The 21,989-nt window shown below is 39.4% G+C and overlaps 1 protein-coding gene across 1 annotated transcript in view; it reads left to right on the plus strand.

Moving 5' to 3' along the window:
- Window positions 1–1,733: 1,733 nt before the first annotated feature.
- Nox4 (NADPH oxidase 4) overlaps window positions 1,734–21,989 on the plus strand; it is a 140,341-nt gene continuing 120,085 nt past the window's right edge. Inside the window, exons 1-2 of the mRNA XM_051148878.1 lie at window positions 1,734–1,980; window positions 2,541–2,636. Coding sequence (XP_051004835.1) covers window positions 1,924–1,980; window positions 2,541–2,636 — 153 coding nt within the window. The 5' untranslated portion in view covers window positions 1,734–1,923. The remainder of the gene's footprint in view (window positions 1,981–2,540; window positions 2,637–21,989) is intronic.

Consider the following 21,989-nt stretch of genomic DNA (forward strand, 5'->3'; position numbering starts at 1 on the left):
TTTTTTTTTTTTTAATCTTTCTATTTTTTATTGGACACATACACACATGCAAGTCTTGCAAATATCAGATTACATGAGTGGCTTTTAAAACGAAAATGGTTTCACAGATTACTTTTCTATCAACAGAAGATAATGAACACCACAGGCAACTGGCACTTTATTTCATACATTATGCTCAGAAAAATATTTAGAGATACCCACTGTGAACTCTGTTCCTTGGTTCATACTACTAGAGTCAAAATTAAAAGCATGTACTGGATATATTTTCCTTAGAAATGTTAAGTCTGGCACTGTCTGTGTGGTCATGCATTGATCTTCGTACGCAACTGCAAATCAGCCAGTGCCAGCCACTGTTGTCAACATTTGCTCTTTCTTCCACATTAGAAATGACAGAATAGTTAGAGCAGGATCCCTGGGCCCAAATCTGCCTATCATAATGTTCTTCTTGTAGGTTTCTAGGACCCTCTGTATCCTTCTACTTTGCCATTCTCAAACTATGGCACCAGCCTCTTTTTCAGCCTTCGCCTGAGTTTTGAGGAACAACCTTAACAGATAACCTCTCAGATGCAGATCTTCTTTGAGGCTCAGCTTTCACTTGGGAGCCTTGTCCTCTCCTGCAGTCCCCACGGTGGCCTCTAGTTTGGACACACAACTCTACTTGGGGAAGCATTCTTGATTCACACACCCTTGACACAGGTTACACATTAATATGGGGTGACAGAAATGTGTATGGAGGTCATCTAGGGCTTGATATAGATTTATACCAATTTTTCAGACTGAAGGTTGAAATTATTATACAGTTTCTCAGGATAACTCAGATAAGGACATTGCATGAAGTAAGGCCAACGTGATTTTATTCAATTTTAGTTTCAACTATATTCCGTGGCCAGGGGGATAAAATGCATTTCATTTTAAAAGAAAAATCTTGGATTGTCACCAGATTAGGTTAACCATGTCAAATGATTTTCTGTCTCCTGTTAAGTACGTTAATAAAGTCATTGAATATCGATTACACTACGGACATCATTTCATGCGATTAAGTGTTTAATGAATTGACCATGCCCATCGCACGCCTCTCAGACTTCCGTAGACTTCTGGTACAAGTTTGAGAGGTTTGCTTTTGACCTAATTGACTTGGCCTTTAGGCAGCATAAAGCATGCTTTCCTTGAGGGAATTTCAGCTTCCCTAACACTCCTGAAAATGATATCCGTGTTAACTCTTTGCCTGTCTGGTTTTATGCACCAAGATCTAGAAAGTTTTATCTCAAGATAGGATGGGGTGTGACAGCTGATAGAGAAGAGAGTATCAGAGGTAGACTTGGGCTTCTGGCTCTGAGGTGCCATTTGTTTGTAGGTAGAGGCAACTCACAGAGGGCTGGCGGAATAGAGGACGCTAATACACAAAGGCTACTTCCGGCTCAACTTTCCTTACCAAGTTTCTTTCTTTCGGCTGAACTTTTTTTTTTTTTTTTTAGGTGGGGGTGGGTGGAGTGGGGGAGGTATAGCTACTCTAAAGGAAGTAGGTGTGTGTGTGCGCCGCGAAGCTGAGAGCGTCCCTACATTTCCGATTCCCACTCTCACATCTGGGGGAGGGGGTTGTCTGCAGCTGAGCAGGCCGGGCTGGAGGCTGCCGGGGACGCCTACACCTTCCCACCCGGGACATCCTGAGCCGCCGCTACAACAACAGGCTCGCGCGAGACAAAGAGGCGGGCGCTCGGGGCTAGGGGGCGCGGGGAGGCAAGGGTGCGGCGCTGGTGGGAACCGGGGCGGAGACCTGCCCGGCCTCCGGCCTCGGTCCAGCCTTTGACCCTAGATCCCCCGCCGCCCCCTGCAGGCGGCGCCCCGGGAACCGCTGCCCTGGCCTCAGCTCCCTCCTTTCGGCCCTAAGCACCGAGCGGAGCGCAGCAAACCCGCGCCGGCGGCATGGCGGTGTCCTGGAGGAGCTGGCTAGCCAACGAAGGGGTTAAACACCTCTGCCTGGTAGGATGGCGGGCCAAGCTGGCCTGGCGGTCTGTCTGTCCTGCATTGAGTTTGATTCATTCTCGGAATGTGCGCGGGTGGGATGAGACAAGTGGAGGTTTGGAGCTTTTGTTTCGGACTTTCTCACCTAAGCACAATTTTATGCATTACTGGAGATAACTTCTTCCTGTTCAAAGGGGAACTTTGCTACAATTTGCTGGCGAACCTATGGGAAAAAAGGGAGAAACTAACACAACTTTTCAAACACTCACCTCCTTTGCTCTTCCAGTTGCTTCTATTGGGCATCCCATGGTGATGCATCTAATTTCTTAGTCTCAGTTAGCACTGGGGTTGGGGAAGTAAGGCAGGTGATTTAGTGATGTATTCCCCACTAACCTTTATTGCAGGTATAGGGTCTGGGTAAGGGCAGATGAGTGTCCTAGGAGTGGCTTTTCTACTTTCTGATTGAGCATGCTTTCTATAAACGCTGAGATGGCATGTGTGGAGCTGAGTCCAGTGAATGACCATAATGTTTCTTTTTAATTTTTTTTTTTTTTTTCCTATTTCTTTGGCTGGTCTAGCTCATTTGGTTGTCCCTAAATGTCCTGCTTTTCTGGAAAACCTTCCTGCTGTACAATCAAGGGCCAGAATACTACTACATTCACCAGATGTTGGGCGTAAGTGAAAATGGGGTGACTTGGTGGAGTGGGTTTAAGGCAAGAGACTGCTTCAGAATTTTGTCAGTCTGTCGTCCATTTATCAGAGTAATGTTTGCTGCAAACTGAAGAAACATGTATTTCTCTCAGAAGTGGTCAAGCTTCTTGATTTTTCATCTGGTTCTTTAAGGGTCAAGGGTGATATCTGTTGGAGAGTAGTGGATGAACCTGTTGGACCAGGCTATTAGTGCCTGAAAAAAGTTGCTGCTCTTTGGGAAACTGCAGCAGCAGAGAGCCCTGAAGGGTTTTCTTCTCCAGGAGGACCAGCTGTTGACAGGCTGTTAGTCTGCACTTATCAAGGCTTTCCGCCTGCCCACAGTTCTGTCCAGAGGACTTCAGCACTGTTTTCTTTTACTGACAGTTCTCACAAAGTGAGCTCTTACTAGTTTCTGGGTATCTCTTGGCTGGTTGCCATAGGTTTTTGGCTAGGGATGGTTCTGGTCTGAGGAGAATATCATACAAAACTCTGCTCTGCTTTATTTCATGTTGGTATCTCTCTTTGTTCTGTTTCTCATCTCATTTTCTAATTCTGATTCCACTTTATTAGACACTGTATACATGGCAGGGTCCCCAAGAACATTTTACTGTGTATAAGGGGGCTGAATTCTTGTAAGCAACAACAAAAACTGTAAAATGTGTCATAAAATCACAGGACACCTGAGCAGGCAGATTTATCATCCTCACTAGAGAGGAAACCGCATTCTAAAGGAGAGACTTATTGCTTTGCTTTTCATAAATTTGTCACTATTTAAAACCTTCAGATTAAGTCAGTGCAAGTAGCCTCCCTTTCCTGGTTGGCACACGCACATACTTATCCTTTAGCCTTAGTGCTTTGAACAGTGATTAGCACATATTAAGCTGAAGATTATTTAATTGATTTTTTTTTTTGACCCAGAGTGCTGTATTTAAGCTATAGGTTGTGGCTTCTTTTTAACATTTCATACCACTAGTTTTAACTAATGGGTTCAGGGAAAGAGTTTCAAAAGAAAAAGAAAAGAAAAAAGAAAAAGATTCGGAAGCTAACGTGTTTGCCTTTCTTTCGTCATCTAAGTGCAATCTACTACTTATTCAGAACTGTTCTTCAAATTGCTTCCTAAGTGGACACAGAGAATAAAATCTCTACCATTTTCAAGTGCTTTACATTATAGTGCAAAACAACAATAAAACCAGAGAAGCAATAAAAACACCAATCAAATAACAGTGGTTTAATAAATAAAACAAACTTTTCTCCGATGAATTCCAAAGGACTCCTAGCTTTTCATCCCTCCTTCTTGAAAACTCACTACTCAAAGCAAATGAACAGGCCAGAAGTTTTTCAATGTGAGGTGTATTTTACTCAGTACATAACTTGGTGAACAACTTGTCAACACGCTTGAGAATTACACAGGCTAAATGTGTCCTGGATGAGGGTACATCCAAATGCACTATACAAATCTAAGAATTGGAAAAGCCATAATTCAGCTTTGGAATTTTACTCTAACGTAACAGACACATTTGTTTCTAAAGCAAACTAATTATGTGAGAATCGAACCAGGTAGTTTGTCAGTGTCTATGTCCTGGATGCTGTGTAATTCAACTTCAAGTTTATGTTGGTAGGAGATCAGATAACACTAAGATGGTTTGCACATGCACAGACACACAGCAACAGGCATAGTCCAGCGCGTTTTTAAGACATTTAAAAATGCGACCCACTTTTCTACCTTCATTCTCTATTAGTGCTTTTGAGCAAATAATGGACAAAACAGAGAAATCCAAGATCTTTGGGTGCAGGGAAGGCACTGGATACAGGAGTGGGAGGTGCCACTGGGGGATGTGCAGAAAAAGAACAAAAAGCAGGCTGATGAGGACAGCCATCCTACCTTAGTTATCTTGGAAACTTGGAACTAATGGCAGTGGGTAGACCAATGTTTCAACAGGACTCTTTGCAGAAAGAAATGGCCAGTTATGAATTTTGTAGTATTAAATTACCTAAACTATTTGGAGTAGATATTTTAATTTACAGATTGGTTTTTAATGAACAAGGACTTCCATGGTTTTACTATTTGCTTTGTTAAGGAAGGATTTAATATGGTCTCTGTTGATAGTCACCATGGGCTTATCTCTTTGGTCTTATAATGATTGTGGTATGATTTCGCAAGGAAAGAATGTAGCTTGTTCTCCATTGCAAAAACAATGCAACATAAGATATAATTAAATTTAAAATACACGTTTTGGTCTCCATGTTTTATATCTTTTGCATATAACTTGTTTAATAACTTAAAGCTGTACATGTGAAACAGTTCTGCCATGATAAGAATGCGGAAGTACTGCGGATTCCACAGATAATGTAATGTTTTTAGTCACCTTTAGGTAAACTTTAGGTTGAAAAACAAGCAAGCAAACATGGCAGTATTTTTAGAAATCAATTTACAGTACTTTAAAACACAAATGGGGTCGGACAACGGCACGTGATGCACAAGCATGGAGACCCTGCGTTCAAATGTCCAGCATCCAGCAGGCACATAAAAGATGGGGAGTGACCACAAGTTCCTATAATCTCATTGCTGTGGGCGGCAGAGACAGTAGGGCCACTGGGGCTGGCTGCTGCTAGCCTAGCTCCAGGTCAGTGAGAGACCCTGACTCAGGGCAATAAAAGCAATAGAGCAAGACATTAGGTGTCTTCTGGTGTCTACATACATACATTGACTCAGGCACTCAAACACAGAGGAGTACATACACCACACTCACTCAGACACACACATGCACACATACACCAAAAAGAAAAACAGTACAAACAGAAATAGTAAATTCTTTCTGCAAACATTTTGATAGCAGCATCAAGTGCACAAGTTGTCATTTCTCTGTAAAATGTTTTCCTGGTATCCTAAGCTAGGGGGAGCCACTGAATGTGTCTCATTCCCGGGAAGCTACAGCTATCCAGAGGGGTTAGTTTTTATCAATTGTTTGAAACCTATACTTTATATTGAAGTCAGCAACCCTATTAAAGTTCATTTATACATACAGTATGCTGGGCACTTTACAAGATACTTGTTTTAGCTAGGAAGCTACCCTTAACTACTTTATGTATGAAGAAATATATACCAATGAAGCAGTGCAGCTTGCCCAGGTATCTTTGGTGGTGATGAGGTCAATGTTCCAGTATTTTCTGGCTCCTTAGCTTTTCGCTCATTCCCTAAAGCTCTGCCCAGTTTAGGTACTTATACTGTTGATTAATATCCCTCCTTATGAGTGTTGTCCAATGGAAATATGATGCAAGACAAAGCAAAAAGCTACATGAATTAATTGAAAAATGCCTTCTGCCAAATGTCATTCTTTTGACTTGTAGTCATGATTTAAAAAAAAAAAAAATCAAAGTTTGAGAGTTTGTCCCACCAAGTATTTGTAACAGAGCATGAATTCTGTACTCATTCACATTGAAAACATTATATTCACTCACTAAAGTGTTATTATAAATAGTAGACTAGTATTTAGATTTTACAAAAGTTACGGTTAGAAAGGAGAGTCACATACCTAAATGCTCTGCAGATACATAAAGTTTGTCTGGTAACACAACTGAGTATCAACTTTTAAATTTAAATGATGAGCCAGATGTCTCTGGGATGTGCCGATAATGCCTGCTGTCTTGGCTGCTTTAGAAACTATCTTGTGGATTGCTTGAACCCTACTAGCACGGGGGTAAGAAAATGTCTCAAGAATAAAAAATAAATAAAATTAATAAGCAACCCCCCGAAAATCAGTCCCATGGTAATCCTAGGCACAGTTTATACATCAAATCACCAGGTGTGGCAAGTGGTATGTTTTGAGCATTCCCAGGAAAAGGCCTTGGAGATAGAACATTCTTGCCTTGATAACCAGGTACTATCATCACCATACCTCTTAAAGCAGATAGCTAATCAACCAACAAGCTCAGTTATATATGCCTCTGGGACCAATGAAACGGTTCAGCAGGGAAGGAGGTAATGGTACATGTTGCCAAAGCTCATGAATTGAGTTGATTCCCAGGACTCACATGGTGGAAGGAGTGAACTAGCTTACCCAAGTTACCCTCTAATCTGCACACACGCGCTTTTATGTGCGCGCCCACGCATACACACACCCACACACCATAAATGTAAACAAAACAAAAAGAACAAAACAAAACTAAACAAAAAGCCAACTAGATCTGATTTTTGGTGGCTTTCTATTTTCTTCTCTACTGAACAGAATGACAGTCAATGGCTAGGTGTGGGATGTAATTATTAATCTGGATTAAAAAAAAAAACAACAACAACTCAGAGTTCTGCTTCATAATATGAACTTCTTGGTGGGAGCTTGTTAGAGTCTTGGGAAAACTAATTTTCAAACCAGAGCGTTTGCTTTTATTTCCATATGACTTTTCTTAGAACAAATTTAAAGGTTGAGGAACTTTTGACAACAGAGAAAATTAGATCTGAAGCACTGGGAGATTAAGTGAAGGTGAGATTAATATTTTTTTTGTAGGACTTCTTGTGATTATTCATTCCCAGACCTGTCTGATACAGCAGAGAGGCAACATCGTCACGGCTGGTTTATGCTCAAGTTAATGTGCTAATCAGATGGTGCTCTTCTCAGGAGATGTTTAGTTGTGGCATGCTGTCTATGTTGGAATCTTAACATGGGTCAAGAGAAAAACAAAAGCATGAGTGAAATCCAAGATAAACATTCAGACAAACAAATAAATAAAATCAACTTATAGCTTCATCTCATTTCCCCCATAGCAACTTTTTAAGTAAAGGATTCTTTTCAATATTTAAGATGAACTCCGTTTCCATTCATTAGTTTTAAAGAATGTAAAACGTGGTTACTCTTTCCCCACATTAATGAATACCAATGTGTTGTGTGGCACCCTGAGAAAATTAGTCTTTTACTTTTTTTATTGGTATAAAGTCATTGGTTGTAATGTTAGATTTCACACAGTTTCTTTCCAATGTTTCCTGTATTTTTTTTTTTTAAAGCAAAACAAAGCAGGGGTTGGGCATGTAGCTCCAATGTAGGCTTTCCCTAATATGTACGATGCCCTTGGTTCAATCATATGCAAAGGGTGCTATTTAATTGGTATACATATTTTAAGGTGAGGCAGGCATAAGGTAATTTTTGTGTAAAATATTCATTATCTCTGATATTTTTTCTCTTGGTATTATGAGGATAATTTCTTTCCTCCCTTTTCCCCAACAAATATATATATTTTTAGATCTACTGCAGTGATGGTGTTTTTCTGTTATGTTGGAAAGTCTTAACTGAGATGTCCATGTTGTTGGAAGAAAGTTGTGACTGTTCTGCATCTTTTAAAATGTCTAGTGACATAGAAAGATGACATTTCTAAAGACAGTTCCCGGCTCTTGGTTTCAAGGGCTGTACCATAGCATGTTAGGAAGCAGGCATCTGTCTGCTCCTCATGGAGTCTGCAATATTCCTGGGATTTCCAGTCATTGATTCTGCTGAGGAAGAAAATATATGTTCTTTGAATTTCAAGGAGGACTTATTCATTAACTTTTCCTTTTTTTATTGTACAAAATATAAAAGTCCCTGTCTAGACTTAGCCACGCATGGATTGAGCTTTCAATTCAGAGATGTTTTCAGGCAAGGGTTCTTGGCTGATGTTGAAGTGGGAGAACCTGGTTACTGACAAGCGAGGTTATAAAATAGATCCTATATTATGTTGCCTTGAAGACAATCACATTCTTTATCTGTTCATACCAGACAGCAAGGCATACAGTTTTGGCATTGGGAGTTTTGGTATTTTGTTCTGTGACTGAATGACTTCAGAGTCACTGTGTAGCATAGACAGAGAGACTGGTTATGACCTACTGATCCTTTCTCTGAAGACTGTGATCACAGCTACCTGCAGTGGTCCAATGTGAGAGTGCACTCCTTAGGTAGATTTCCTTTGTTGTTGTTGTTGTTTTTTAATTTTCCAAAATAGAAAACTAAGGTTGAAGTGGTTTGTTTACTATTGTCCACTGAATCAATGGCCTGATCACTATTTAGTTGACTGATGCCCCTTGGAATAAATGGCTGTGTATTAATCGGATTGTCCAGATGGCTAAGCAGATAAGGGTGTCTGTTGTATGAACCAGGTAACTTGAGTTAGATCCCTGGGTCTTATGCAAAGTTGAATCTCTGACTCCACATCCCACTCCAAAACACACACATTTCACACACGCACACACACACACACACACACACACACACACACGCACACGCACACGCACACGCACACACGCATACACACTTACATATACAATAATCAAAGATGAAGTTAAAAAAGAACACATTAATCTCCACATTGTATGGGTAAGTAGACTTTCATTTTATATGAAATGATAATTGAAAACATTTGACGGTGTTAGAAGTTAAGGATGCTTAGCGGTGACTTGCCTTCAAGGCAAAATATATTTTCATCATCATGGTTGTTTTTGAGTCCTTTTAAAATGTTACAGAAGAGTAGGGTACTTTACTTATATTGCTTATAATCCCACGTATTAGAGATTTAGGGCTCACCATTGAGCTCCTTTGTTTCGTATATACTGCATCATTCCCTTTTCTAAATACACAAAACAGCACTAAGGTGGAGGCTCAGATGCCTCTTCGACGTTTTCAAATTTGCTTTCTTCATTTTGCTATGAAAAAAGTATCGGTAACATTGCATCATTGAAGACTGGTAGAATCTATACCATAACTACATCATGGCTTTGCTTTGCTTGATAGATTGATTCAATTTTTAAATTAAACCCTAGATTAGAGGTTTTCTGTCTTTTTGTTTTGAAGCTGAGGATCTGAATTACAGAGACTCCTTGACTTGCTAGTCATGCTGCCGGACTGTAGACCAGTGTTCCTAGCTGTTGAGTTTCTGTTCTTTTGTTTTGTTTTGTTTTGAATTAGCTGAGAAATATAAACTGAATATATTTATTTCTCCAACGTGTTGTTTTGAAATATATGTAAATGTTGAGTAGCTCAGTGAGCCCGTTAACATAAACATCACTGTGTCATTTTGCGGGCAGAGCAGAAGCTTTAGCTGTGTTAAGGAATATGATGGGTCCTTGCTGTAGTCACCATAATGTCCAATAATGCTTGGACTTCTTAACCGCTTCAGTTACTTCTCAAATAACTGAAACTCTGTGTGTGTGTGTGTGTGTGTGTGTGTGTGTGTGTGTGTGTGTGTGTGTGTTTTGATCCTAACTTTACCTAACTGATTCTATCCTGGGGATCAGCATTTTGTTCTTTGCTTTTGTGAATTTAGCTCTTCCAGATTCTGTGTGTAAGTGAGATTATGTGGTATTTGTCCTCCTGGGCCTGATTTGCATCACTTAACACAATAATTTCCAGGGCATGGAAGTGACAAGATTTGCTACTTATTTTGTGTACACACAGAATACTGTTTCACGGTGTATGTTCCATGCTTTATTTATCACTTTATCCACTGACAGAACTTGTGTTCTGAGTTTTTGTGCTCATCTGCCTCTGTGCAGTGCAGTATCAGGGTAGACCATATGGAACCGCCATTCTTGTGAGTCAGGAACAGTCAGATATCAGCCATCTTGTAGAGTTCAACCTGTTACAAATGCTACAATTTATTGAGCGTACACAATGTTCCAATTACGGTTCTTGGTTCATTTGTCTTTAGACTAATTTAATCCTTATATTTAATTCAACCAATATAAAAAAATCATGGGAGATAGGAATTTTCAACATAAGAAAATTGGAGAACTTAGGTTCACAGTAGCTAGATAATGTTCTACAGATCACCAAACCTAGCAAATGTCAAAGTCCAACCTGAGCCCTCATTAGTGTGACAGTGAAAACCCGTGTTCTGCTCACTCATTCTACTACGCAGGTCTCTCAGACTGTGCTACAACATGGAATTTTCTCATATTTTTGTGTGTGCAATCTGTGTGTGTGTGTGTGTGTGTGTGTGTGTGTGTGTGTGTGTGGTGTCGGGGCAGTGCACACATACTGTGGTACATGGGTGGGTGGCCATTTGCAGGAGTGGTTTCTTTCTTGCTCTCATGCGCATGCCTCTGAGGGATAGAACTGATGCCGCCAGGCTTGGCAGTGAGCGTCTGTATCTAATGAGCTCTCTTGTAGGCCTACATTCTCTGTTCTTAGCTGAGGCTCATATGCATCCTCTCCCAGTGGTCTTGAATAAGATTGTTTGGATGTGTTTATATGCTTATCATTATACATTTATGTTTGTCAATAAGTACTTGATCAAAAGCAAAGAATATTATATTATTCTGAAAAAAATTTAGATTTATTTATTTTATTTTGTGTATGAGTGATTTGCCTGTGTGACTGTCTCTGCACCACTTACATGCCTGGTGTCTGCCAAGGTCAGAAGATAGCATTGAAATTGAAATTGTAGAAAGTTGTGAACCATGTTTTTCTAAGAAGCAAGCCTGGTTCTGGAGGAACAGCAAGTGCTCTTAACCACTGATGCATCTCTCCAGTCCTCACTGCGACTGTTATTTTGGATAATGTTCTTATTTCATCCTTGTATTCTCCATGTCCTTGAAGAAAATCAAATAAATGAACACTCTATGAGCGGTCATATCACTATTTCATTTTGATAGATTAAATGCCGTTGAATATGGCTTTAGAGAAGTGACTTTGTGAATTCTCAGGGACTGTTTCGATTTGCATGTGGCAGAGGCCAGTAATGGTAAGTAGTGGTTGTGAATGGGAGCCCTTTGATGCTTTCCTTTGAGAGTTAGTCAGCCTGGGAAAACGGGAGGGAATCTAGCAGTACTGTGATATGTTAGAGAGATGAAAAGGATTTCTGTGGTCTGTTGATTTCATCCGATGGATAAACTTAGCACCTGTGTAGTCTGAGCAAAGCTGAAGGTGGGCAGCCCATCTTCTAACTTCTGTTCCATTTTCCTTCGTATTCATCATGCTAACCACTGAGTTTGTCATAGAAATAACTTAAAATTGCAGGACTAACTCTTAAGGGGAAAATCACATTGTAATTTCTTATTGTGCAGACCACAAGATTCAGAATTCTGTGGAGGTGGGTTTGAATCATTGTCTAGATATTGCTATGAATTGAGGGTTTGGGTAAACTGATACTCTGAGACAAACTCTAATCTTTGTAATGAGATTTAAGTCTTGAAGGCAGGTAGAGGAAAGGCAGGTAGAATGCTTAGTATCTGGTACATAAGCTTTTAGAAAATAAATATTGCTATAAATACTATAGAGTATTTAGTACTGTTGGTACTGGGGTTATCGATATTGTGGATTATTTATGTTTATGACTACACATGTTTTGGCTGTGATAAATTTAAATAGTGTGACAGAATGTTTCTTATGAGAGTTTTTTTTCCCCAGTACTGGCAATGGAAACAATGGAAGAGTAGATGGAGTAAAAAGAATATGGATTTCAATAAAACTTGTTTGTATGCATTTTTAGAAACTAGAAAGCTGAATTTGACAATGGTTACTGCTTATGATAAGCTGTATGGTCAAAGCCATTTCTATGGACTTAGAAATTCTTAAAAGTTTGCAGAGGCAGGCATATATTAAGATTATTAGATGTCACATCTAGTAAAGGCAAAATCAAATATACTATGTCTTCTGAGTAAATCATTTCATGTACCTGAGATTAAAAATAGATTTTAAAATTAAGATTTATTTAAGAAATTATCTGAGATGATAACTTTTTGACAATATTCCCTTTCTTAGTGATAGGATTTTCAATTTCATGACTTAAAATTACAAGGAACCACATTTAATGACATTTGGAAAGCTTATTTATGTTGAAGGGAAACTGCCTGGCAGCTGCTCAAGCAAGTCTCATTTTTCCCATGCTGTGCCTTTGTGTCTCCTCATCTACTTACCTCCTCAGTATGATTTGCCTATGTGCCCTCTTCTCACCACACCATCCCAGATTTCAAGGGGGAATGATGGTTTCCTAAGGAGAGAGGAAATATGAAAGTAAGAGGTAGCAATTGTGGGTACACATGAGTTAGGGCGATGAGGCTACTTCTGCCTACTGCTCATATCCTTAGTCATGGTGCTTTGCCAGATGTTCTGGTTTTGAGACACATTAGTTTCAGGTTCTATTTTCAAAGTATATTGAATTCGACAAAGCGAATAATATCTTATCTTTTTTCCCCATAGTTTATAATATCTAAGGGGAACACCTGGTGAGCATTATTAATGGTCTATATTAGTAGATTTTAACTGATGAGAAATGACTCTCCTTAAGTCACAAGAAAGTAGGATTCCAATAGGAAGGTTCACTGTCTATTGGAGAGATGGTGTTTGCAGTTAGGAGTTGTCTGTATTCCACTTGTGACATCTCACTCTGCATTTCCATAGGGCTGAAGACAGGCTTGGACTGTAGAACCTTTCTCTGGAATAACTGTTCAGATATTTTATATTTTATTTGTTGAACCAGACTATAAGCCCTGTTGAGAATTTATGTCCCCCACCTCTCTCTTTCTTCACTTTACATCCCTATCACAGACCCCTCACTCCCACCCTCTTCCCTTTCAGTCCTGCACATCTTTTTAAATGTGAGAGAATGGAATTCTTTGAAGAGTTCATTTTCTGCTTCAGACTGGATCCACTTTTTCAAAAAGGTAGTTGAATATGCCAAATAAGGATCAAATGCATTATAAATAGAAGATTTTAGATATATAAAATTTAATTTGTTAAAGCTTTTTGACATCCATTCTGGTTTCTACTGAAACCAAGTATTGACCATCAACCTTTTCTTCACATAATATACCTCTTCGTTCAAGTGTCAAATATGGAAATAGCTAAAAGAAAAATAATAGGAGTATCAATAGGAATGGTGTGATATTTTATAAAGAACATGATTTTATGGATAATTGAACAAGTTGTAACCTTTAAATTATATTTTAGATAATTTGTTAAAATTACAGGGTGTGGCCCTCAATTTCAAGTTGAAAACACAGGTATCTACTTTAGCTTTTAATTTTAGAAAGAATGTAGGAAAAAATTTTTAAAGTTTAATGAAGAGGGATGAGGCAAGGTTTGGTATGGCTGTTTTGGATGAGGAGTAACTGGAAGGTCAACATGTATGCAGTGACGGTAGTCAACTGTGCTATCTGTGCTGTATGGGAAAATGTAGGTCTAGCTTAGCTTTCAACTCACCTGTGCTTGGCAAGGTGAGTTGTACTCCCCCTTGCCGTTCCAAGTGCACAGATCATGTCTGTCAAAGGAAGAACATGTAGCAGCTTTATGTAACCAAAGTCTTTACCTCTTGAAGCTATGTTGTCATACAAAGTAATAAAGCTTTAGGGATGGGCATGAACACCAACAACAAAGAAATAAAAAGAGATGACTCACTTCAGTAATGTCTTTGACCCAAAAAAGTGAAGCCACTTTATGGATATGCTGTAGGCATTTTTATTCCTTGAAGCAAAGTGAAGGCAAATTTTAATGCCTTTAAATTCTTCAGTTCGAGGTTCTAGAAGACAGTGAGCTCAACCGAGGCCGCAGGTGTTATTGATGTACACATTTTATGACTTTGAGTCTGAGGATCTCTTCTTTTATCAACACTGTCTGTGGAAATTCATGGGTATGCTTATATGCAACCTTGAATTCCATTCATGGTGAACATTAACTTTCCCAGACAGACACAGTCTAGAAATGAATCTGTTTCCCTAGGGCATTTGGTTCATGAAAGACAATATAGACACCACCTGACCCACATACCTAGTTCTGGTTTTGTTTTCTTTTCTATAACAAAAGAAGCTAAGATAGCACCAGATAGATTTCCAAAGTGGCTGTACTAGTTTGCATTCCCACCAGCAATGAAGAAGTGTTCCTCTCTCCCCACATCCTCGCCAGCATGTGGTGTCACTTGAATTTTTGATCTTAGCCATTCTGATGGGTGTAAGATGGAATCTCAGAGTTGTTTTGATCCAGCTATTCCACTCCTTGGAATATACCCAGAAGATGCTCCAGCACACAACAAGAAAATTTGCTCAACCATGTTCATAGCAGCCTTATTCATAATAGCCAGAACATGGAAACAGCCTAAGTGTCCCTCAGTAGAAGAGTGGATAAAGAAACTGTGGTACATATACACTATGGAATACTACTCAGCTATTAAAAACAAGGAATTCCCGAAATTTGTGGATAAATGGATTGAGCTAGAAATGATCATAATGAGTGAGTTAACCCAGAAGCAGAAAGAATCAAATGGTATATACTCACTTATATCTGCATACTAGCCCAAGGGGCATGTCCCACGAAAGCCTTCACTTACCAGGAAACTGGGACAGAGGGGAAGGCATCCTATTGGGACTCTAAATGAGAGACGCATGGGAGAACAGCAAAATAAAAGGATCCAGAGGGTCCTAGAAATCTACAAGTAGAACAATATGATAGGCAGATTTGGGCCCAGGGGTCCCGCTCAAACTAAGGCACCAGCCAAGGACAATACAGGAGGTAAACTTTAAACCCCTTCCCAGATCTAGCCAATGGTCAGAATATTCTCCACAGTTGAGTGGAGAGTGTGATACGACTTTCTCACATACTCTGGTGCCTCACATTTGACCATGTCCCCTGGAGGGGGAGACCTGGTGGCACTCAGAGGAAGGACAGCAAGTAGCCAAGAAGAGACTTGATACCCTATGAGAATATATAGGGGGACGTAATCCCCCTCAGGAACAGTCATAGTGGAGGGGAATAATGGGAAAATGGGGGGGGGGAGGAATGGGAGGATACAAGGGATGGGATAAACATTGAGATGTAACAAGAATAAATTAATAAAAAAAAAAAAAAAAAAAAAAAAAAAAAAAAAGAAAAAAAAAAAAAAAAAAAAAAAAAAAAAAAAAAAAAAAACAAAAGAAGCTATATGATATTAGATAATAGCTACATGTTCCACTGGCTTGTGTGAGCCTTTTATAGGAAAGAGCCACGTTTGCATTGAAAAGGAAAGAATCTTCATTTTTAGAAAGGATGGAAAGAAACACAGTGGCATGTAACAGAGGATAGATTTATGTCGGCAGTAAGGAAGTCCAGATACAGAGTAGGGTAGGCTCTAACGTTTCGGTTATATATTCATTTTTATGAGAAAACAAAGGTAAAGATTTAGGAATGGGCATAAACATTAACAGCAAAGAGGTAAAAAGGGATGATTCATTCCAGCAATGTCTTCCAGTAATGTCTTCCAACCAGGTGGATGCTGCCTATAATCCTAGCACTCAGGGAGGCAGAGGCAGGTGTGTCTGTGAGTTTGAGGCCAGCTTGGTCTACAAAGTGAGTCCAGGACAGCCAAGGCTACACAGAGAAACCCCATCTCAAAAATCAAAACACAATTCATTGACCAAAAGTCATTTATTTAGTGTGCATGCCTGAATAGTTCAGTTGTGAGTGTGCCTGTGTGTGAACATAGGTGTACATGGATAGAAGCCAGAAACTGAAATAAAAGTGTGTCTTCCTCTATTTCTCTATTGCCACTTAACACCATACCTTTTGAGATACAATCGCTGACTAAACCTGCAGCTCAGCTAGTGAATGAATGACCAGCAAGCTCTGGGGTCTGCCCATCTTTTCATCCCAGTCAGTACTAGGGTTATGGACAGGAAACACTACACCCAGCTTTTACCAAGACCCTAGGCAAGGAACTTAGGCCTTTAGTTTGTGTGACATGTGCTTATCTGACTGATACCTTTGCCAAGATGCTCCATCTGCTTTTCCTTTGGATGTGATCACTTCATTTGGAAACTTCCTTTTTCCCTGGATGCTGTTTAAACTGAGGAGAAGCGTCAACTGTAGTAAAAAATATTACAGTATGGTTAGAAGTTCTAGGACAGATTATGGATGGAATCCGATTAGAATTATTTGGACTCAGTTATAATTGTTGCTGGGCGTGGCACACGCCTTTAATCCTAGCACATGGGAGACAGAGACAGGCAGATCGCTGTGAGTTTGAAGATAACCAAGGCTACATAGAGAGACTCTGTCTCAAAAAACCAGAGAGAGAGAGAGAGAGAGAGAGAGAGAGAGAGAGAGAGAGAGAGAGAGAGAGAGAGAGAGAGACAGACACGGGGGGGGGGGGAGGGGAGAGAAATTATAATTTATAACCACCTAAGGTATTTCCACTACCTTTCATTTGTATTATAAGAAATGATGAATGGAGAATATACATTTTTAAATGATTGGTTACTATGATGTAGTTTATAGTTGGTCATAGCATTGCCAATTATTACTGACTAGATCAATCCTTACTGAAAGTGCTATTGTTTGATGTGCTTTTTTAAGTATCCCTTAGCTTAAATTCCATTTTTACTTTCTCCTTTTCCCCTTCTCTTTTTCCCTTCTCTCCCTTCCCTGTCTTCCTCCTCTTCATCTCTCTTCTCCCTTTCTTCACCCTCTTCTCCTTTTCATTCATTTTTAATTATGCTGGAATCAAACATATAGACTCACACATATTAAGTAAATACAGCCAAGTTTTATTTTGTTTTTGGTGTGTGTGTGTCATACATGTTGTCAATATCCATGCTCACGTGTTCCTGTATGGGAGCTACAGGGAAATACTGAATGTCTTCTATATCACCCTTTACTCTTTTTTTTTTTCTTTTTTTGAGACAGGATTTCTCACTGAACCTGTAGCATACCCATTGGGTTGACTGGCTGGCCAGGGGACCTCTGGGATTCACCTGTCTCTTTCTAGTGTTGGAATCACAGGCATACACTGCAGTAACAATTTTTAAAGGGCCCTGGGGATCTAAACTCAGTCACTTTACTCATGGAACAAGAATTTTACTGACTGAACCGTGTCCCAACCCTCTACTAGCACATTTTCTTCTCGAATGAAGTCTTGCCGGCATGGAATATTCATTGTGTTACACACATGTCCTTATAATGATTTATTCATTATACAAACTAAATGGTGAACCATTCACATTAGGAATAAAGAATTGACTTACAAGCATAAGAATCATAGTGTCACAGACATTTTAGACTATGAAAAAGGAAACAACAAATACCTACCAGATTTTGGAGCATTGTGTAACAATCTTCTTCATGACTACCTCTGTTATTGCAGTTCATTGCTCAAAACATGTTTTGCCCGATAGTACTTATTTTTAAATGAATGTCTTTATTAATTTCTATGCAATTCGAGTCACCAGGAGTAAGAGGCAGCTTGGCCTTTGGCATTTTACCTCTGGCAGCTGGTAACTTAGGGAGATGTGAAGGATTAAAGATAAAATACTGTGACATAGTGTTAAATGCTCTTTGAGGTAAAAATGAATCACTGGAAAATGCTCCAGGCCTGTCAGTACCTGAAAACAGGAGAAAAGATATAGAGGGTGGAGTGAGGTGTTCGCTTTAATGTACCCTCTAGGAAAAGTAAGCCTTGAGATGGAGTTAGAAGCCTGTTACAGTTTATTTGTCATGGAGGCAGCATAAGGTCATCTTGTACCTCACATGGGGTAGAAACTGTGTGAGATGTGGAGAGGGAACTGGAATTTGTAGTGATAATGTGGACTAATTTAAGGAATGCATCTGGGAGCTAATCTGAGCCACATATGAAAATATAGCCACATGGCCTTATGGTATCATCAGTGTGGCCTGTCTGAAGCCACTTGTAATATAAATTGAGACAAAAATGGCTTGGACCTCTCACTGACTCACTGAATGACCTTTTTATACCCACAAACAGAGTCCTAATTGCTTTCAGAGGTTTCTTCAAACTGAGCTTTGCTCAGTTCCAGACTAAATCTGAGTTGCTGGAAATTGGAGAATAGGAAAGTACTGTCTACACTTGTCTGCTAAGATAGAGCAATCCTTAATTCTAACCCTAGATTTGAACTAGGTTTCTTGGATAATCATTTTTATACCCTCTCTTTTCCTAATGGAAGACTTTATTCACCATCTAATACTTAATCAGAATTTCCATTGAATTCATTAGATGTAGATTAGTAAAATATAGCGCACCATCATAACTGTGATGAGGACCCCACCCTACAGAGCTGAAGATGGGGATAAAGAGGGAATGGACACTCAAGAAACTGGTTCATGCTTGTGGTGGGCTAGCAACACCTGTCGTTAAGGACCGCCCTACTAAGTTCTATATCATTCACTTAATACTATATGTTCCTTTGTGATATATAAGCACTATTATCTCTTTATTTTTCAATTTCCATGTGAGAAAAATGAGATTGAGACTAAGTTCACACAGTAAAGGGACTTCAAACTTAAACTTACCTGACTTCAGAATGCACCTTAAACAGAGACAGCACACTTAACTGTGTATCTTAAAAGACCCACCACAGAGTTGGTTTTGCTGTTTTGTATTTGACTCTGTGCGTGTGTGCATGTGTGCGTGCGCGTGAGCATGTGCGTGTGTATGTGTCTGTATACATGTGGGCATGTATGTTCATATAGTACAATGCAAATGTAAAGGACAGAGGACAGTGTGAGGTGTTTCTGTCAACCTTACTTTCTTGACACAGATTTCTCATTGTACCTGGACCTGGGCTGTCACCAGTTAGGAGCTCATTCTTCTAGTTTGTCCCTATAGAACTGGGCTTGCAGACACATGCCCGTTTCTGCCTTTTTTATGTGGGTTTTGGGACTCTGAACTCAGCAAACACTCTTACCCACTGATTGACCTTTCTAGACTGCCACACATCATAAGATAAAAAACAAAACAAAAAAACTCCCTCTAATTGTAGAAAGTCAAGTTACACTTATTTTAAAGTAGCCCACCACTCATCAAGGGATTTTCATCCACACTCAGATTTTGGAAACTCTTATAAAGACTTACATGTAATGATAGGAAAATATGAGTTGAGTGAAAAAAAAAAAAAAGAATAGATGAATGAGTGTGGAGGAATGCTAAGTGAAAGCATCAACCATCAATAAAGCGCTGTTTAGCCAATCAGCTGGGCAGGACAGGAAGTGGAAGGCGGGACTTCCTGGAAGAGAGGAGAAAAGTTTGACAAGGGACTAAGGTTTTTTGATGGTTGCAGGAGGACGATGGGAACTAGACGCAGACGGCCCAGGGGTCATAGAGGCAAGTGTTTGGAATATATGTATGTTATAAGGCTTAGAGTAGTTTGTTTAATTTACGAGTAATTAGAATCAGTTCAGACTCTGCCCGGCGAAGTGCTGGCAGCTTTAAAGTACATTTCAGTCTCCCTATGTCAGTTATTTGCTTTGTAGGCTAAACGGATACAAAATACTGTAACAAATGAGTAAGGAGATACTGTGCCTGGCAGAGTACTAAACAAGATGTCTTGATTCACGTTCTTCTCTCTGGTGTGACACATAGTTAAGAAGGGGGCTTGCATCGGGTGGGATTTAGCTTCCCATCCTTATTTCTTTATAAAAAGTTAATGTAGTTTACTTAAAAAAAAAAAAAAGCCAGGAAGATGAGCTGATGACTTGCCAGTCTATGAAAAAGCTAGAGGTCTGTGGCTTTAAAATGTGTAAGAATTAGGCATTGTATAGTCGTTACTTCATTTAATTAAAATACATCTCTGGGAAAGAAGACTCAATTAAAATTAACCTAAAAGGGTAAAAAATATACACATAGTTTGACAAATATAAATAGCAAATCACAAGAAAATATGCCTTATGAAACTCTGAGATATTTTTAATTTTATTGTTTCTGAAAATGGCTAATTATTGATTCACCGAGAGAAAGCTACAAAAGAGACCAGTCACACAAGCCTACTATTAATACCCATAGGCCTTTTCAAATCCCTTTGAACAACAGATTTGCATAGGCTTTTGTTTGTTGAATGTCATATTTCTCCAGATTGTGGCAAAAATTCCTAGTTGAAAGACAAATGTTCATTTGAAAATTAATTTAACAGAGAAGGTAGCTAGTGTGTTCGGGAGTCAGCTAATTCACAGAACTTTATTTGTTAAATCCTCTATTAGGTTGCCAAGAATTTGTATGAAGAAGCAAAACACATAAATGTAAAGCTTTTAATTTCAGCAAAGTTAAGAGGGAAAATGTTGGACTCACACTCAATATAATTTAGTGAGCTGCAGCAAGAGCAAATTCTGTATCTGCTCTCTCTTCCTCATTATTATTTTTTTCTTTCTACTGTATTAAAGAAGGGTTATTAGAGGAAGGTGGATCTCTGTCAGTTTGAGGACAGCCTGGTCTACAAAAGCACAGCCAGGACTAGAAAAGAAACCCTGTCTCAAAAAAAAAAAAAAAAAAGACTTATTTCTTCATAGTGACTTAAGATAATATATCGTGAATTTGAGGACAACCATTCTTGTGTGTAATTGTCCTATAAATTGAGGCCTTATGCTGACAAACGGCAGCAGAATAAGGACTGTGGTAAGCTCCAGTGCTGTCCTGTGTGTCTGTTGAGGACCTGTTTAACAAAAGTGCTTTGAGAAACGTCTTAGACGATGAACAAGCTTTAAAATTATTTCAAGAGTTATGGAGGCCCCTAACTATGTACAAGACCAGGCCAGGAAATCATAGTCTTTTTCAGACTGCCTTATCTTCTGTTTTAGATCTCAATTTCAGGAAATTGTTCTCCAGTGCAGCTCTGAGGGTGGAAGTTACCAGGAAACAGATTTCATCTCCTCACAAGAAAATAAAATGGTTTGACTGTGGACAGACTGCTGTCTCTGGAGGAATCCAAACAGGATGTTTCCTTTTGGTTGGAGCCTCTCAGGAGGAGAGACAGACCGTAGGTTGTGTGGAAGGAGATGAGGCCCTTTAGATGTGCTGGTTCAAAACAATTGTATGTTAAACAAATAAATGATGATGGTGCTTCAGCGGTGGGGAAAAGACCCCTGTACAGTTCTGATGGGAATAAAAACTAGCATAGCCTCTGTGTATATTACCATGCAGGATTCTCAGAACAACAACAAACAAATCTCGAAAAAACAGCTACCATATAATCTAGATGTATCCTCCCTCAGGCTAGCCCTGAAGGAATCTGACCTAGCAAACAGCAAAGCTACCCGCACAGCCACGTATAGGTGCTCTCGTCGCAATAATGAACAGCAGCAGATGACAGGATCATGTGGTATGTAGTCACGTATTTATTCAGTTTATTTATTTATAAAAATAAAATCATGCCATCTGCAGCAAAGTGGGTGGTACTAGAGATCCTTCTGTTAAGCAAAGTCATTATTTTTTTTTTTAAGTACAGAAATGTATAACAAGGGCAATTAGGGAAGAGGTATTGGGTCAATGTAGATATAGGGGAGATATGACAGTAAGGGGCGACACTATGAAGGCACGTTATATGCATGCAGTCAAGTGTTACCATGAAACCCTTTTCTTGTGTAAGCAGTACATGCTAATGATAACAGTAGAGCATAGGAGGAAGCTGT

Source organism: Acomys russatus, chromosome 7 (genome assembly GCF_903995435.1).
Source record: "Acomys russatus chromosome 7, mAcoRus1.1, whole genome shotgun sequence".
NCBI classification, from domain to species: domain Eukaryota; kingdom Metazoa; phylum Chordata; class Mammalia; order Rodentia; family Muridae; genus Acomys; species Acomys russatus.